Raw genomic sequence first — 18601 nt, forward strand, 5'->3', positions numbered from 1 at the left:
AGGCACTTAAAGAGTGAATCAGAGAATGAAAGGTGTGTGTGTGTGTGTGTGTGTGTGTGTGTGTGTGTGTGTGTGTGTGTATGTTCCTCTGTCAAGCAAATTATAGAATTAAAAAAGAAATAAAACGATGTATGTACACGGAAGGGGGATGGGAACAGACAAAAACCTGAGTCAGAATTGTTCTGATGGAATTGTTTCACATCCCTTTCTCATGTGGAGAAGGAAAAAGTCATTGACAGCCCTAGCATAACACCCTGCAAACCACTGAGGTTTCTATATCCCATAAACCACTACCTTCCCAATTAAAGGTTTACCCCATTAATTGATTCTCTGAATCTAACAGTTAGCAAACATCAAGTTTTTAATGCAACTGAGTGGATCAGAGAATACAATGGAAACATGATTTCTGGTTGATCAGAAACAATATGATGAATGCCACGGATAAATAATACTTTTTAAAAAAAATTCCTATTAATGAAACTATAGCCCCTGATGTTGGGCAATGTCTTATATAAATATCACCACGACATTCTTCTTAAAGTTTAATGTGGATGAACTAGTTTCCTCTTATCACATAATGAGAACCCTGTAACTTATTCTTTCTCTTCTGACCTGGCTGTCAGGACGCCCATAAATCACACTTTGCTCCATTACAGCAGCTATTCTTAGTCCAGATTTTCTGATGGGATGAGATGTGCTCAAACCTTCCTGGGCCTGATTCCCCCCAAAATAAATGAACTGTGATGACTCCTGCTTGGAAGCCATGTCTCAATGCAGCCTCACCTGCCATAAGATCACAGCTTCCATCCCACAGCTTTGGGTAAGTACCCAAAGCTTCTCCCATACGACTCCAGTCCCCCGATGCCCCAACTACCCAACCTCACACACACACACACACACACACACACACACACACCCCTTTCCCACCCTCCATCACTGGACACCAACACTTCCTTCCACTTGAAGATTGCAGTGTGGGTTGGTGGGGTGAAAACGTGAGTTCCGCAGTGAGATCCAAGCTTGAATTCTGGCTTTGTCCTTCAGTAACTATCCAGTGGTTAACTCGATGACAGGCATATTTCTTAATGTCTCTGATCTCGGGTTCACACTGAAACCTGCTTCACACTGACTCCCACACTTACTGTGAGGCAAAGCAGCCAGCAGCATCAGCGGCACAGGAGCTGTTTGCTCTCTCCGAATGCCAGACAGAACTCGGCCTGAGCGACAGGTGCTACCCAGTCTGGCCCCGTCTTACCCTCTTCCTCTTCTTCACACTGCTGTAGCCACTCAGACATTCCTACTGTCCCTTGGCCAGGCCAAGTACATTCACCTTTTACTCCCTTGGCTAGATCATTCTCCAGGTATCTTCACAGCCCCTTCGCTCATTTAAACATAACATCTCTGTTCAAACCCCTCTCCTTGGAAAGGCCTTCCCCAGCCAGCTGATCACAAATGCAGACGGCTCCTATTTTTGTCATGAGGGGCAAGAATCCCACCTCTGGCAGTTCAAGTTCTCGTCTCCTAGTGCCCAGGAACAGTGGGCACAAGGCAGGGACAGGCTTCTGTGGTCAGTAGGGTAGGGGCGTTTCCAGAAAGGCTGGGGTCCTCTTCAGAAAAAAGGACAGCTGCACTTCACATTAGGCCCAAGTCCCTTTGCCCGACAAAGAGAAAGAGAAGGCGCACACTCAGCCACCACGCCCTGGACCAGGGTCCACGGGACCCTGGGAGTTGCTATCTGCTCCGCAAATGTTAGACCCATAACTGACACCTTGTTCCAGCCCAAGGAAATGGCCCCTTCCCACCCTCCTGCATTTCTGAAATACAAAAAAAAAAAAAAAAAAGACACCTAAGGAAACCCACTCGTGGGGGTAGGAGGGGAAGGTCAAGTCGGCCCCAACTTCTCCTTCATATAGTTTGGGGAGAGCAGTAAAGCATCCTCCCTCCCACCTCCCAAAACCCCACCTTCATTTGTTTTCTTTCTAGGAAATACCCTCTGTGCATGCCTGCATCCTAGGGGTAAATGACTGGCATCACAGCCTTTCCTGAAGGTGCATTTGCATGGGGACCAGAAGAGAATTCCAGAAGCTGGGAGGCCACCCCAGGGATGCCAGTCTGATTGGTTCTACTGTCAGCACAACTGTACTGAATTGAAGCCAGCGGGTTGTTTACTGACCCTCGGCCACTCTAAGCCTCAAAATCTTGTAAACAGCCAAGTTAGGAACTGGGAGCCAATCACAGAGAAGCCACCGCACCGGTCCCTCGGGCTGTGGTCCTACCTGCCCGGTCCCTTGGAGAAAGAAGCTTCCCCGGGAGGGAGAAAGTTCTCAGGCGGCGGGAATCCCGCAGCTTCCCCTACCCTGAGGGAAAAGAGGCCAATTCCTCTCAGCAAGTCTCCCAGTGCAGCTTCACCTGAGGTCACCAAACCCGCGCGCGGGACAGGCGTCAGGATGCAGCCCTTTTTACTCCTCCCGCCTGAAAGTTGCCCAAAGCCCAGAGCAGAGGCCGCTGGCCGGGGAAAACTCACCGTGTAGCCCTGTGGTAGCCATGGGGCGAGCACACCGCACGCGCAACCAGAGCGCCCCGCGGCCGCGCTCGCTTCTGGACAGGCTTACGCCGCCGCGGGGCTAATTCCATCGCGGCTCAGCTCCGTCTGGACGCGCCCGCCCCTCGCCGGCCGCCGCCGCCTCCTCCCCCATCCCTCCCCGCGCCGCCCGCCGGGCCCGCACCGCGCTGTGCCCGCTGCGCCCTGGGCGCACCGGCGCTGGGAGCGCGGCGTGCAGGAAGCAGCGTGACTGGACGGCGGGGTTGAGTCTGGGACACGCTCGGGAGAGGGCAGCTAGGGGCAAAAGGGCGACTGCCTCCTGCTCGCCTCGCCCTGAGCAGGCACCTCACAACCTGGCTGGAGCCTGTAAACTCAGCCGGATTATCTCATGCACCGTCTGGCTGATTAGTCTCCAATCCGGCCAGCAAAACCTCCTTCCTGCCTTCCCCAGAGAGGCTCATCATTGCCCAGGGCTTGGCCCTGCCGTGAGGGTGGACGCCATGCCCTGGAAAGTGGGTCCCCCTCACACCTGTCGCCAAGTCTGTCTAGCCAGCAGCAGGGAGAGGGTGGCAAGCCTGCAGGAGTTTCACCGTGGGACCCGGGAAAGGCTTGGGAATGTCTAAGGAGGTGGGTGCTGAGAAAGCTGACCCCAAAGGATAGAGTAGTGCCATCTCTCCAGAATGGTTTGGGTCCCCCAGCCATGGGCAGAGGGAAGAGAAAGCAGATGCCCGAAGAGCCACTCTAAATGATGGACTCTGTTATTCACAGATGCCCGAAGCAAAGCAAGTTCATGAATACCTCCTTCTCTGCAAAAATGGAAAGTTCTAAGTGAGGACCAAATTCAAGTGTGCTAGTTGCAATCCCTGACCTTTAAGTCTGAGGAATGTTCTACTACTGTACGGAGTTATTCGAATATCCCACCCTGCACCCGACGCCATTTTCTCTTCCTCACAGCTCACGAAATTCGCGCCATTCCAGCCGTCCACCAATCAGCCATTTCACCTGAGACTCCCGCCCCAATCTCCCAACCCCGCCCACTCACCAATCATCCCTAGGCATTCACCTGCAGGAACCAATCCCCTTGGAGCCTGCCCTCAATCCCGCCCCCCACACCTTGCCGGCCTACCTGAATTTAAGTGCCTCCATCTTCCGCTTTTCCCGCTGATCTCCACCACCGCCGGTCCTGTTCCTGCCCCGCTGGAAAAAAATCTCCTAAGATGTCTCGTTGCGTCTGGAGTTTTCGGCTCACGGTAAAGAACCAGGTTGGGGGGATTAGCTGCGCGTAATAGTATCATAATAATATCATGTGAACTAGACCTGTGTTTTAAATAACTAACTAGTGTGCTGATAAAGGTAACGGCTGCAGTGACTCCTGGCCTCGTAAATGAGGATCCCCACAGAGGAAGTAAAGGAAATATGCAGTAACACTGGATGAATCAGGGCCAGAACCTAGGAGGAAAATAAAAAAGTTAGAGTGTCCTGCGAGGACCCGGTGCTGTGGCGTGGCTGGTGGAGACACTGCCTGTGACACCAGCATCCCACGTGGGTGCCAGTTCTGTGTGGCTGCTCCACTTCCACTTTCTTCCCTGCTACTGGCCTGGGAAAGCAGCATATGTCCAACAGCCTGAGCACCTGCCACCCAGGTGGGAGACCAGGAAGAAGCACCTGCTCTGACAGTTGCAGTCATCTGGGGGACTGAACTGAACCAGCCAATGAAAGCTCTCTTTTTCTGCCTGTGTTGTCCTGCCCTGTCTCTCTCAGAAACTCTTTCAAAATAAATAAAGAAATCTTAACTAAAAATGACATTATCTGCAGCATTGCTGGCTAATCACGCCATGTGGGTGCCGGCTGGAGTCCTGGCTGCTCCACTTCCCATCCAGCTCTCTGCTGGTGTGGGAAAATAGTGGAAGGAGGCTTGTCAAGCCCTTGGGCCCCACATGAGAACCCTGAAAGCTCCAGGCTTCGGATCAGCCCCGCTCTGGCTGTTGCAGCCGTTTGGGAAGTAAAGCAGTGATGGGAGATTTCTCTCTGCGTTTTCCCTCTGACTTTTAAGTAACCCTGACTTTTAAGTAAAATAAATAAATCTTAAAAAAAAAAAAAAAAAGAAATTATGATGTTATCCCACTTCCACCCCAGTGCTTGATTCTGGCAACTCCAGTGTTTATCTAGGACTTCTTCACCCACGTTTCTCATGGCTCTGCTCATAGTAGATATCTTAACCTGGACCATGAGTGGATGAGGTCACTTCTACGGTGTGTCCATCTTACAGATGAAGGCCTGCCGTGTCTGACATTGGGGGACTTGCCTCAAAGAGGCTTCCCCAGCCTGTTGTGAAGTTCCTTACACTTTGCCCTCAGGCTCTCCCTAGGGGCTGCCCTCACCCTTCTCCCTGTGGGTTACCTGAGCCATCTCCATAGCTCCTCAACTGGTAAGAATGGGGAGCAGTCTTCCACTGTCCCTTTATGTGTTCCCTCTCTTATCTTGCAGGTCTCCGTTTATTCCTTCCCTGAGACTCTCCCTAAGGTACCCACTTTGGGGAACTTTGATTTTGTTTGAGGATGTGCATAAAAGAGGGCCCCGAGACCCTGCTTCTAGAATACTTACAAAATAAAGGAAGCCCACCATGACATTCCCTCATATACACAACCACCTCCCCTGGGTTCCCTTTCTACAGCCTTCCACCCAACTTCCCCTTTATTGTATTATTGATATTATTGTTAAGAAAAATATGCATTTGCTTGCGTTGTCTTTCTTGTGATGGATGACATATCCTGTTGGTTCTTAGGAGGAAAAGTCTCCCGGACAGCTGGGAGACTGACAACAAATGCTGCCCTGGTCCCCTCTCTGCTACATGTCTATGAGGCTGATACTTCCAGTAACACCTTGTCCCCAGGTGGAGTGTTAGGTACTGAATCAGAAGAGGGCCAGTAAATTCCTTATCCCTGGATCTGGTTTCCTCCAGAGAGAGAGATCTGAGAAGCCGTGCAGAGTTGCAGGGCAGGGTGATGGATGGACAGACGACAGCCTCTGAATTACTGAGTTGTTACATAAGACATCTATCCATTCTCTCTTCCCTCAAAACACCCCATCCCACCGATTCTGCACAGTTGACACCATTGTCCCAAGAAGCAGCTCTCTGGGGCTTACATTGTAAGTGACAACAGGAGTGGAGGCCCAGCAACACAAAACTCACCGATCTTAAAAAAAAAAAATTCTGTTCTGCCAAACCTCAAACTGCCAGAAATCCGAAACACCCTCCCATTGGCATGGGGCTCTATGTGAGTCCTTCTTCCAAATCGTGGTTCCCCCATGTTTATTCTTGTTACTCCTCCCTTGTTGCAGTCACCAGAAGACCTGCAGTCTTCAGTAGTGAGAGGAGCATTCCTGCTTTCCAGATGAGGAAGCTGAAACAGAGAATCCTGGAGGGAGGGGCTTGAGAGCAAGGGCGTGTGTGGAGCCCAAGTCTGCCTCGGCGTCTGGGGCCATTCTCCCTCCAACAGAGCCTGTGGGATGCCTGCACTCCTGCACCTGCCAGCACTCCACATCCATGTACCTCAGCATGTTCCCTTCCCACAGGGACCACTAGAGTACACGGTGTCTTTGTCATACCTGGCCAAGTAAATGCCTTCTCCACAATGGGAACCACCAGGCTGATCCCGGGCATACCTGCCTTCCACACCCACCCCTCTGCAGTCCCCTGATTCAGAGAGTTGAGAACCCAGCAGATGCATCATACGCCAAGGATCTGGAGAGGCCAGCCCCACACTAGGCCTTCCCACCCCACAGAGCTGGGATACCATTTGCTCCCAGAAGCAGTCACTGCCTCCCATGGACACTGGGGTTGTAGTGCTTTCAACTGGGGCCTGTGTCTCCCCTATCCCCACCCCTTACCCCCATCACAACCCAGGCTCCCACCCCAGTTGCCGTCTCAGCCTCAAGTCACAGTGCACCACCAGCCATTTACAACATGAAGCTTGACATTTATTGTGGGCCCGGGGAGGGCACCAGAACAGAATGCACAGAGATTAACAACACTCTGGCTATTCGGGCACAAGGCAGGCAGCAGCAGCAGGCATCCCCTGTGGTGGGTCTCACTTGGTGCACTTCCGGGGAGAGCACTTGCACTGCATGGCATTGAGGACGTCATGGTACACAAGCGAGCCATTGGTGCAGTACAGAGGCACCCGCACTGGCTCAGTCCGTGTTGGCGAGCAGCAGGAGCACTGGTCCTGCACTTCTTCAATATCAATGGAGTACACAGCTTTGCTGGCACATTTGCCCTGCAGGGATGGAGAGGGGTGAGAATCACAATGCTGCAACAGCTACAGGTGGGAAGTGCCCTGCAGCATCATGAGCCTGACCTTCCCCACCCCGCCATCAGTACCACAAAGCAAAACTAAAGACTGGCTGTGCTCTGAGACACCCAGGAGAGTCAGGAAGACCTCAGGAGGATCTCACATCTGCATGTTTGAATGCTCTGCGGGAAACAAAGCCCCAAAGTTTTGAGAAATAACCCCATTCTCTTTAAAAGGCTTGTTGAGTCTTTCCTCAGTTTGTTCCCATTTCATGAAACATGCATGACTTTCAGCATGCATACGGATCCTTTCCCCATTTGTTCTCTAATCTTTCTAGAAAAATGCAACTCAAGAGAGGGGTCCAAAGCAGGAGACACAGTCCCCCACCCCCAGAGGCTCGTTGAAGTCAGACGCTCACCTCGCAGTAATGGATGTCCACCTGCTCTCGGGACTTACACTCTCCCACTTTGACATACTGCAGCCTGGCAGAGATGTCCTTACAGTCAGGCTCCTCACCTACAGGACAGAGGGGAGATGAAACTGGGGGCACTGATGGGAGTCAGTGGGCCAGAAGCAGATCCACTCCCCTCGGCAATCAGGAAGCAGAGACAGCAGCAAGGAGGGGAACTAAGTCATCTTGGCTCTTTCTGTTCAGAGATGTAATTCTGGCTGCATCTAACTCACTTAATGGCACAGTTTTTATTGCAGGAGGAGCCTAGGTACCCTGTGCTTTGGGGTTGTCAGTGAATGAAAACTGCTCTTATATATAGTCCCTGCAAACAATAATAATTGAAGCAATCTTGTTATGCTGTAATTACACACAGAAGCTAACGGATGAGGTAGTAGCCAATGAGCAGAACTCATATCTACCCATTCCTAACTGTGTTGCAAGAAAGGAGAAATCCCTAGGGACTTTGTGGAGTCCTACTTTGGGTTAGTGGTCTCTATGCATCACCAGTTGAGTTTCCTTACATACAAGGGTTGGTGGCACTCAGATATGCAACTGTAGTTGGCTGACTGAGAATTCTAAGTTTTAGTGCTGGTGTAGCATATAAAGCTACTGCCTGCCACCCCTACATTTAATACGGGCATCAATTTGGGTTCATGTTCTGGTTGCTCTACTTTCAACCCAGTTCCCTGCTAATGTGCATGGGATAACCATGGAAGATGGCCTAAGAGTGTGGGTCTCTGCCCCTGGCTCCTGGTTTTGATCTGGCATAGCTCTAGCCATTGCAAAAGAATGAAAGGGGCAATGGAAGATTCTAACTCTTTCAATAAATCTTTTTAGAAAAAAAAGATTTAATGCCAGCCCACCCTGCCCACTCAAACACTGCAAGACGGCCAGTCATGAATGGCTCCTAATCTAAGTCAATGCTGACTCCACGTTAACCCAACTTCAAGATAATACTGTTTCAAAAGGAACAGCTGCCAATTGCATTAGGAGGATGAATAAGGAAAACATGTTTCGACCAACAGGCTCTGTTCTTTCACTGAGAATTTCAATTCCTGAACCTGGCTGGCTTTGCTTTGGAGGGGATCTCAAAGTTTTCTGAACACACTGACCAATGGTAGCTACTTGCTGATGTGTGGTAGATAACAGTGTCTTAACCAAATCCCATGTGTAGAGTACCCAGAAGTAACTCATCTTCTCCAGTTGTTTCAGAATTTTCTCTGTTTTATTTTTTTTAAATATTTATGTATCTGTAAGAATTAAAGAGAAAGAGAGAAAGACAGAAAATCTCCATCCACTGCTTCTCTCCCCAATGGCTACAACAGCTGGTGGCTGGGTAGGAAATCATCCAGGACCATGTGGGTGCTAGAAGCCCAGGTACTTGGGCTATCTTCTGCTGCTTTCCCAGGCATATTAATTATCAGGGAGCTGGACTGGAAGTGAAGTGGCTGGGACTCCAACCAGGGCACATATGGGACATCAGCATTGCAGACAGAGGCTTTAGACACTATGCCATGGTGCCTACTCCCTGACCTTCCTTTCTTAAATCATTCAGATGGTACTCATAGAAGAAACGTTTTCAAATTGCATTTTGATCACTTGCGATTTTGCTACAGAGGCTGTCACTGTAAGCCATCAAGAGAAGAATGAATGAATGAACACTTAAAGGATTTATATTTTGACTTTTCTTTCCTCTGCCTGAAAATAAGCATGGGCCTGCAAACCCAAACAAAAATAAACTAAAAGATACAAGACCAGGCAACAGAAATTCCAAACTGAGAAAAATAACATGAGCATCAGAATTCTGAAAAACTGTGTGCTGAGGAACACAAGAATCCATGGGAAGGAGATCGCCTGGTGTGTAGATTCATTGAGCCTCCTTCTCTAAAGCTATTACCATGATTAGAAACAATCAGTGCGATATCACTACAAGGTCAAGAGCGGCCAAGAGTGAAGCAAGTGAGGTCATCAACTTAGACCAAGCTTACAAGTCCTTGAGAGGGGACTCTGTTCCCTGTAGCCTCACAGCACACAAGAGGCTCCTGCAAGCCAGCTGGTAGCATTCCTGAGATAACTGCATTGATGAGTATTAAGCATCTTCTCTGCCCAGACCATGGATCAAGATCAAGAATGCCTACATCCAAAGAGCTCTGGTTGGAGACAGAAGACACCCTCTTATGAAAGAACTGAGCGACCAAAGACACAGTGAACAGAAATGCACAGAAGAGGCTGAAGAGGGTGAGGAGTTTGCCAGAGAGAGAGGAAGAGACTGCTCCACAGATATCTGAAAGGGATGTGGGGAAAGGCCATACATCTACGGAGAGGAGTCTGTTACCTGAAGGACTGACCATAATGACTGACTGGGGATCAGGAAGTATCTTTCTGGAGTAAGTCTTAGTCCAAAAAAAACAGTCACTGGGTTTGGTCTAGTGGGCTTCAAAGGAAAAGCCGTTAGTAATACACTCACATGTGTCACAGCAGGTTCCTGGAATTTTCACGATTTTCCCCTAAGAAGACAGCAAAGTTCCAAATTAGGCACCAACAGTACCTAGCAGACCTCTTCTGGCTTCCTAGCCCCAGCTTCACACCCCTGACCTTCAGGCCCCAGACACAAACTGTCCTTTACCACAAACGTGAGCCAATTGGCCACCCTATCTGAACAGGATCAAACAAGTGTGATTATTCTGAGTTCTCTCCCCCACTGAGTCATCAGAATCAATTCCAGGGAAACTGGACATCCACTTGATCTCTCACCTGCCTATTCAAGATCACACATATCTCCTTCTTCAAGTAAAAGATCTTTTTTTTCAAAGTGCCAAGCTTGGCAGCATCTTAGCTGTGGCTACTCACTCCTTCCGCCAGACATCTGTGTTCATCAAAAGGTGGGCAGCCCGTGATCCTCTTCTCCCAGGTGAACTCTCCTCTGTCATTGACCTTGCAGAAGTGACTGTCACAGCCATCCTGAAATGTCTCCCCACGCTGAAAGGAAAGAGGTGTGTTTGGGGAGCAAAGCCACTTCAAACCATGGTCTTGACTCCTGGGAGTTATCAAAACAATTTGGAAGCTAAAGAACTTGAATAAGCCAGATAGGTAAAGCCCCTGAACTGATACAGACGTGGAATCCCAGTGTTGGAACATGTTATCCGGCACAAGGCTAAAGAAATGGAGAGGCTGGCACGGTAACATCACGAGCTAATCCTCTGTCTGTGGAGCTGCCATCTCATACAGGTACGGGTTTGAGTCCCATCCACTCCACTTCTGATCCGCTCCCTGCTTATGACCTGGGAAAGCAGCAGAGGCTGGCCCAAGGCCGCAGGCCCCTGCACCCATGTGTGAGACCTAGAAGTTCCTGGATCCTAGCTTTGGACCATCCCAGCTCTGACCTGTGTGCCCATTTGGGGAGTAAATCAGTGGATGGAAGATTCTCTCTCGTTCTCTCTCTCTCTTGCCTTCTCTCTATGTAACTCTCCAATAAAAATAAATAAACCTTTAAAAGATTTTTTTATTAGAAAGGCAAATTTAGTCCCCAAATGTCTGCAATGGCCAGAGCTGAGCCAATCCGAGGCCAAGGGCCAGGAGCTTCTTCCAGGTCTCTCATGCAGGTGCAGGGCCCCATGGCTTTGGGTCATCATTCACTACTTTCTCAAGCCATAAGCAGGGAGCTGGATGAGAAGTGGAGCGACATGGACACAAACTAGTGTCCATGTGGGATCCTTGTGCTTTGAAGTGTATGACTAGCCAACTAAGCCATCATGCCGGGACCTTTATTTATTTGTTTGTTTTTAAGAAATGGACAGAATCTTCAAAATATTCTCAGCACTAATGTGCCTAAAAGATTGAGGCATGGTAAGAGTGAATGAGCTAAACAAATGCACACAACTTCTCCCAGCCTCACCAGCTGTCCCTGCCCTTCATAGATTATAGTTTATTTCACCACGATTGTCTACCCAGTGTCACAGATTTGCAAAGCTAGAGAAAAAAGTTTCAAAGAGCAACCAACTCAAACAAGAGGCCATGTCCCCACTCTATTCTTGTCAGGAAAAACAAAGAGAAGATAAATTTCTGTGCCTTCTATCAATCATTCTTTCTCTCTCTCTCTCTCTCTCTCTCTCTCTCTCTCTTTTACAATCAGAAAGAAGCAGAAAAAGAGGCCAATGTTGAATCAAAATTAATCCCTCTTTTGTGGAAAAAAATATATACCCCAGGAAGAATCTAGGCGGTGAGGGAACTGCTGAGCCCAGCTTATTCCTACCTTCAACGTCATGATCTGTCCTCCTCGCAGCTGAATGGTGCAGCCTGTAGGCAGACATCTCCCACAGCATTCACCTTGGCTCTTTTCTTCCTTGTAGCCCTGTATGCAGGAAAGAAAATATTAATAGTTAAGCTCCCCAAACCATCCCAATAAAGGGTAAATCCATGACTCCTATCTAGCAATTTCACCTGGAGTTCAGAGAGCCAACCCATTTCGTTTAAAAGCATCTCTCTCCTTCAAATATGCATAATTCACTCAGGTTGTACCATCCAATTCCAGTAAACTAGACCCCTACCCCCCTGACCTGCAGAGCTGTTTACTGGATTGTGTTTGATCAACTCAAGACATTCGTTCAACATGAAGTTTGTGTTCCCCCCTGCTACCCCAGTGTCATCTTTATTCAGTAGTCTCTCTTGGTGTCATTACTCAACTGCTCAAACCAGAAATCTAGAATCATCTTTGATTCCTCCCTTTTTCCTATCCTCCCACTCATCATCAAATTATAGCAAAATGTATCTCAAAGTCTTGCTTGCCATGACCAGGATCCTCTGAAATCAACTAGTCTCAAAAACCATCACCTATCACTAGAGTCTGCTGGAAGTCCATCTTCTCTTCCTCCCTCCATTCTTGCTGCCCTGCTCCAGGCTTTTATCCTTATGCTAGTATGACTTCCTCAAGTTGTAAATATAGTCATGATACTCATCTGCTTAAACACCTTTGATGAAATTTTGCACCTAGTAAAAGCATAGCAGTTTACATTGCACTGAATCTTCCCATATAACCATAATAAACCATTGATAAAATATATTCAAAACTACCACTTAAATGCACTGGAGAATGAACAAAATCAGCAATAAATCGTAGGTTCTCAGATCCTTCAAAGCCGGAACCAGCAATGGAGAATATTCATCCTAACTGGCTAGTCCTTAATGGCAGTCTGCATGGTATTGGATAGCTGGGACTGAAGACTCAGAGGCTAGAGTTTGGAAATGCTGGAAAAGTTGGAAATAAACAGAAGCTTTAGCAATGAGAAAGTTGGACAGAGGAAATTCCCCTTCAATTTCTTCGTTGACACCTTAATTACACAGGTACAGTGGAAGCGACAAGGGGCTCAGGAACAAAACAGCTGGACAGTATGAGAGCTGAGCAGGTGCTTCACTGGCCACACAATTCAGGGAAGACAGAATCAGAGTCCAGAGGCTACCAACTGAGAGGAGACAGAGAAACGACACCAGTTTTCAGAGAAATTTATAAAAGCCTAGCTTTAGGAGAAAAGGCTGTGTGTCTTGTGAATAAAATATTTCTCCTAGGACTAACATTAAGGCTGAAAGAGTCCCTAACCAAAACGATTGTAAAAATCCTGCCTCCTTTAGCTCAATATTGTCTAGCACTAATCTAATCACCTGTAGAGCCAAACTTAACTAGCCTTACAGAAAGACAGGAGAATTAAGACTCTTTAATCTATCTTCCACCATTGTCTAGTACATAGTAAAAAAATAATCATGCAAAGAAATGGAAAAGTCTGATCCCCACTAAAAGAAAAATTGAACAGGCACACAGATGACCCAGATACTGCAATTCAGTCAGGAGCCTTAAAATAACTATGATAAATATGCTGAAGAGTCTGGAGGAAATGATAAGTATAATGAGAAAAGAGAATGAGGAGTTCAGGAACAACCTGGAAACTTGTAGAAAGGAAAAAAGGGGGAAGGGGCGGTATGATGGCTCAATGAACTAATCCTCCTCCATTTGCAAGCACAGGCATCCCTCGTGGGTATGCCAGCTGCTCCACTTCCCATGCAGCTCCCTGCTTGTAGCCTGGGAAAGCAGCAAAGGATGATTCAAGCTTTTGGACCCTGCACCCACACAGAAGACATGGAGGAGGCTCCTGACTCCTGGCTTCAGATCAGCTCAGTTCCAGCCGCTGCAGCTGTTGAAGCAGTGAACCAGCAGATTGAAGATCCTTCTCTCTGTCTCCTTCTGTCTATAAAATATACCTTTCCATAAATATAACTACATCTTTTTAAAGATTTATTTTATTTTTTATTGCAAAGTCAGATACACAGAGAGGAAGATCCTCTGTCTGATGATCCACTCCCTGAGCAACCACAATGGCCAAGTTGCACCAATCCAAAGCCAGGAGCCAGGAGCTTCATCCGGGTTTCCCACATGGGTGCAGGGTCCCAAGGCTTTGGGCCGTCCTCAACTGCTTTCCCAGGCCACAAGCAGGGAGCTGGATGGGAAGCGGAGGTGCTGGGATTAGAACTGGTTCCTGCATGGGATCCCTGCACATTCAAGGTGAGGACTTTAGCCACCAAGGCACCATGTTGGACCCGCATAAATATAAATAAATCTTTAAAAAGTCACGTGAAAATCCTAAAACCAAAAGCACTATAGCTAAAATCAAAAAGGCCCTGGATTGGATTAACTGCAGTAGGACACAAGAAAAGAGAAGCATGTTGATTTTTTAAGATGAACTCACAGAAATTGTCTAAACCGGAACTCAGGGAGGAAAACAATACAGAGAGCCCCACTGGTCACTGGAAGACAAACCCAAAAGATTATGACACACAGAATTACAGTCCTGGAGAGAGAGGAGAGAAAGAATGGGACAGGAAAAAAAAATCAAAATATATAAGAACCAAATAAAGAGTTAATATAGAGACCCTGGAATCTCGAGGAATTTGACATCAGAGATATATTCAGAAAACCACACATGAACATGCGCTCAAATTTGTAGAACCCAAAGATAAAGGAGAAGTCTGAGCAGGGAAATGGATGCAGGAAACCCATCCTCACAATGCCAGATGCCAGCTGCCTTGGCACCAAGAGTCACCCACGCCAGCAAACAACACACAACATATTTAAAGGGAAGCCTGCAAAAAACCGTCAGCCTGGAATTCTACATTCAGTAAACAAAAGCAAAATACAGACAACTTCATATAAGTGGATTCTGAGAAATGTATTGTCATTTGGCCCACACTGAAAAAATGCTACATGCAGATTTTCTTTAGGCTGAAGGGAAACGCTCTGACTTGTAAATTCAGATATGGAGAAAGAAAGCACACTGAAATTATAAATATGTAGTTAAACATAAAATATCATTTTAGTTCTTAAATTCTGTAGAAGACAATCGACTGTTTACAGAAAAAAAAATGACAACAGTACTATGTGGGATTTATCTCCTATGAAATAGTTAACTCTATGACAGCAATAGCACAAAATATAAGAGAAAAAGCATTTGACACATTCAGGGCCCGGCGTGGTGGCCTATGGCTATAAAGTTCTTGCCTTGCACACACCAGGATCCCATGTAAGTGCCAATTTATTTCTCAACATCCCTACTTCCCATCCAGCTCCCTGCCTGTGGCCTAGGAAGGCAGTCGAGGACGGCCCGAGGCCTTGGGACCCTGCACCCCTGTGGGAGACCTGGAGGAGGTTCCTGGTTCCTGGCTTCTGATAGGCGCAGCACCGGCCATTGTGATCGCTCAGGGAGTGAATCATCAAATGGAGGATCTTCCTCTCTGTCTCTCCTCTCTGTATATCTGACTTTGTAATACAAATAAATAAATCTTAAAAAAAAAAATAAAATGCTGGGAAGGCACTTTAAAAAAAAAAAAAAGATTTATTTAAAAAAAAAAAAAAAAAAGAGGCTCCTGGCTTTGGATTAGCTTAGCTCCGGCCATTGCAGCCATTTGGGGAGTGAATCATTGGACAGATCTTCCTTTCTGTCTCTCCTCCTCCTCCACGTGTATATCTGACTTTGCAATAAAAGATAAATAAATCTTAAAAAAAAAACCCACTTAAGAAGTGAACCAATGGATAAGAGCTCTGTGTGTGTGTGTAGTGTGCCTTTCAAAAGGAAGTGGTCCCTGTCACCCAGATGGGAAAACGGGATGCAGTTCTCGGCTTCGGACTTATTTGGAGAGTGAACCAGAAGATGTAACACCGCCTCCCTTTCTCATTGCCTTTCCCTCCTCCAGCCCTCTCTATCATTCTGCCTTTCAAATAGATGAATAAATGAAACTTTAAGAACAAGAACATGCCTCCTTTGAAGAAAGGCCTTTACCGCACAACTACACTGGTTCCTGAAGCTTGAACTTCCCATCCTCTAGATCTGTGAGAAAATCTACTTTTGTTCTCTACAGGCATTTCGTTACAGCACTACAAATGAACTGAGGCAAATATATAAATACACGAAGACGTATTCTATGTTCACGGTTTGAAATACTCAGTATTGTCTAGATGTCTGTTTCCTTAAGAATAGCCCATAAGCTCAATATAATCCATGACACTTTAAATTTTTTCTATAAAAAATGCCAAATGGCTCTAAATGAATAAGGAAATGGAAAGGACAAAAGCTATCCAAAAACATCTGGACAAAGCAAGAGATCGAAGGACTAAGGCTTTGTGTTTCAACACTTAACTGTAAAATGACAGCAGTGGGATGAAGGACAGGGCGCCATGGAGGCCAAATCCACCCAACCAGGAGACAAAGGGCCAAGGTGAGCCAACAGCAGAAGCCGCAGCGGAGGGAAGAGCAGGTGGAGAACGACGACAGGCAATGGTTTTCAGGGTGTGGCAGGGGCTCGGGCCAGACACGGGAAGCTCAGAAAGGACGAAGGAAGACCCCGCCGCGCGCCTGCTGCCGTGCGGGCCAGATGGCCGCTGCTGCCCACCGCGCGCGTGCTGAGAACTCGCCCGAGCGCGGCTGGACTTCCGGCTGCGGCGACCGCAGGTGCACTCCATATGCTGCAGCGCACAGAGCGGGCCCAGTAGTCCGGGCTCTGACATAGCACTCCATCCTGGCAGGAAACCACCTCCTCCTCCAGCAGCCTTTGTCCCGCCTGCTGAGTCCAATTCCCAGCCAGCCAGAGTTCACCGGGGAGGACAATTAGTCCTAATTAGCAGCCGATTAGTCCTGCTTCCTTCCCCAGCAGGGTCTCCCTCTGAAACTCGTCATCAGCTCCCTTTTCCCGCATTCTTTCCTTGTTTCCAGGCCTCCAGTCTTAGCTCCCTACCCCGCGTTGACCCCTCTCTCCTTCCTGGAAGTTCATCTATTCAGCATCTTACCCATTGCTCCAGATCAGCTCAGGGCCCTCCTCCCCTGGAAGCTAGGGTGTTGGAGAGGGGTGGAGGGAGCCCCCCACACACACACACCCTTGCTCCTGTTTTGCACGTAAGTGGAGCACCGTCCTGGGAGAGACGGAGCCCTCAGGTCTCAGGAGAGTTAACCCAGTTGTCAGGAGGACAGAATCCAAGCAGACACCTGTTCTTAACACAAGCCAATCCTGCCCGCAGAGGAGCAGACCAAGACTGGGGCAGGATGCTGAGACAGAAGGAGGTGGCCTGGGGCAAGTTTCAGACGCATAGAAGGCGTGGTCAGAAAGCGGTGGGAGCGACCAGGATCTCTGAGGGAAGAAGGAGCTGCAGAGTTTTAAATATGTAGAAACCTGCCTTGAGGTCGCATTTCTGCGGTGATGGCGGAAGGGATGTTGCACCAAAGGTCACTGTCCCGATCAATGAGTTGACCTCTGATCAAGCCACAGCCCTCCTCTGCTCAGGAACAGCGTTGGGGTGGGCCTCTTGCTGTGTCCCCTCCAGGGTAAAGGGATGAGGTCATTGCAGACAGAAATACTTGATTCCATATCAAGACTCAGGTGTATTCTAGGGTGGTTCTACACAAACACACACAGTCCCAAATCCAAAATATTCACTGGGATTTTTAATAGAAAAACACACACACACACACAGTTAACTAGTGTATAGCTGTCACCTCCAACCCATCCACTCCACATACATTTTATTGTTTGAACATGATCCTTTGCTAAGTGCCACAGAGAACACAGATAGAGAACACTTGTCCCTTTATCCCACAAAAGTAGAAAACACCTGCCTGAAACCCTTGCTCCTTGTCCTCTATCGCCAACCCCTCCAAATGTCCTCTGGCCCAGTGGCCCTCATGGACTCTGCCTGTGCCCCGGCCTCCTCTGCAGCAGAGCCTGGCACCTCAGCAAGTGCAGGAAGGACGCCCCTCACATCTCCATGACAACTGAACCAGTCACACCTTTATTTTGTGCCTCTGGCTCACAACCCATCTGACTCAAGCATTTCCTAAAACAGAAGGAACCCCACATTCAGAGGAGTTTGATGAAGAAAGCAAGGCCTTCAGCTCTGCTCTATGTGCCTTGGACATTCTCAGTGAAGTAGGCTAAGACTCAAAGTTAGAAGAATCCAGTGAGGCAGATGTTTGGTTCAATGGCTAAGATGTTGTTTGGGATGGCTATATCCCACTCTGGGGTGCCTGGTTTGAATCCCCGCCCTGCTTCCAGTCACAGCTTCCTGCTTTTGTGCCCTCGTGGTAATGGCTCAAGTACTTCGATTCCTACCATGCCTATGGAAACACAGGACAGAGCCTCAGTTCCTGATTTTTGTCCTGGCCCAGCCAGGCCTCATCTATTATGAGATCGTGGGGAAGTAACCAGCAGGTGGAAAAAATCTGTTTCAAATAATAGATAATGAAATACAGCTTTTAAAAAATTATGCAGTGCTAGCTTCCATCTCCCAAACTAGAAATGAGGATGCCACTGGTCAGAATCCACTTTAAAAAGGGATTCTGATGAAACTCAGTCATCACGCTTTGGCAAGAGAGGGCTGCAACATCTTCAGCCACCTGAATATCCAGTGATAACAGCTTGGCTGTACACACTGAGGCACATCTAGCCAAAGGAATGTCATGTAAAACTTTGCACATAATATCTCATAAGTAATGACTAAGTGATGATGTTTCCAAAACAATAGTAATTACATTTCTTAAAATATTGCCGTAAGCTAGATACACAAGTATAACAATTTTATCATAGGCCTCACATATGCTGTGTTAATTTGAAAAAAATGCAAGGAAGCAGCCATTTAGCTCAATGATTAAGATATCAGATAAAACGCCCATGTTTATGTTGAAGTACCTGGCTTTGAGTTCTGACTCCACTTCTCTACTAATGGATACCCCGGGAGGCATGAGATGATGGTTCAAGTAATTGGGTCTCTGACAACCACATGGG

At 47.7% G+C, this 18601-nt stretch overlaps 1 protein-coding gene across 2 annotated transcripts in view; it reads right to left on the reverse strand.

Moving 5' to 3' along the window:
- Positions 1-6506: 6506 nt before the first annotated feature.
- VWF (von Willebrand factor) overlaps positions 6507-18601 on the reverse strand; it is a 93653-nt gene continuing 81558 nt past the window's right edge. For both annotated transcript variants that reach the window (XM_040979009.1, XM_040979010.1), the window contains 5 exons: positions 11541-11639; positions 10139-10267; positions 9756-9795; positions 7256-7353; positions 6507-6822 (listed from right to left, as the gene is read on the reverse strand). In XM_040979009.1, the coding sequence (XP_040834943.1) occupies positions 6634-6822; positions 7256-7353; positions 9756-9795; positions 10139-10267; positions 11541-11639 (555 nt within the window). In that variant the 3' untranslated portion in view covers positions 6507-6633. The remainder of the gene's footprint in view (positions 6823-7255; positions 7354-9755; positions 9796-10138; positions 10268-11540; positions 11640-18601) is intronic.

The sequence above is a fragment of the Ochotona curzoniae genome, unplaced genomic scaffold, assembly GCF_017591425.1.
Source record: "Ochotona curzoniae isolate NIBS_2020 unplaced genomic scaffold, NIBS_Ocur_1.0 contig_2927, whole genome shotgun sequence".
In the NCBI taxonomy this organism is placed as follows: domain Eukaryota; kingdom Metazoa; phylum Chordata; class Mammalia; order Lagomorpha; family Ochotonidae; genus Ochotona; species Ochotona curzoniae.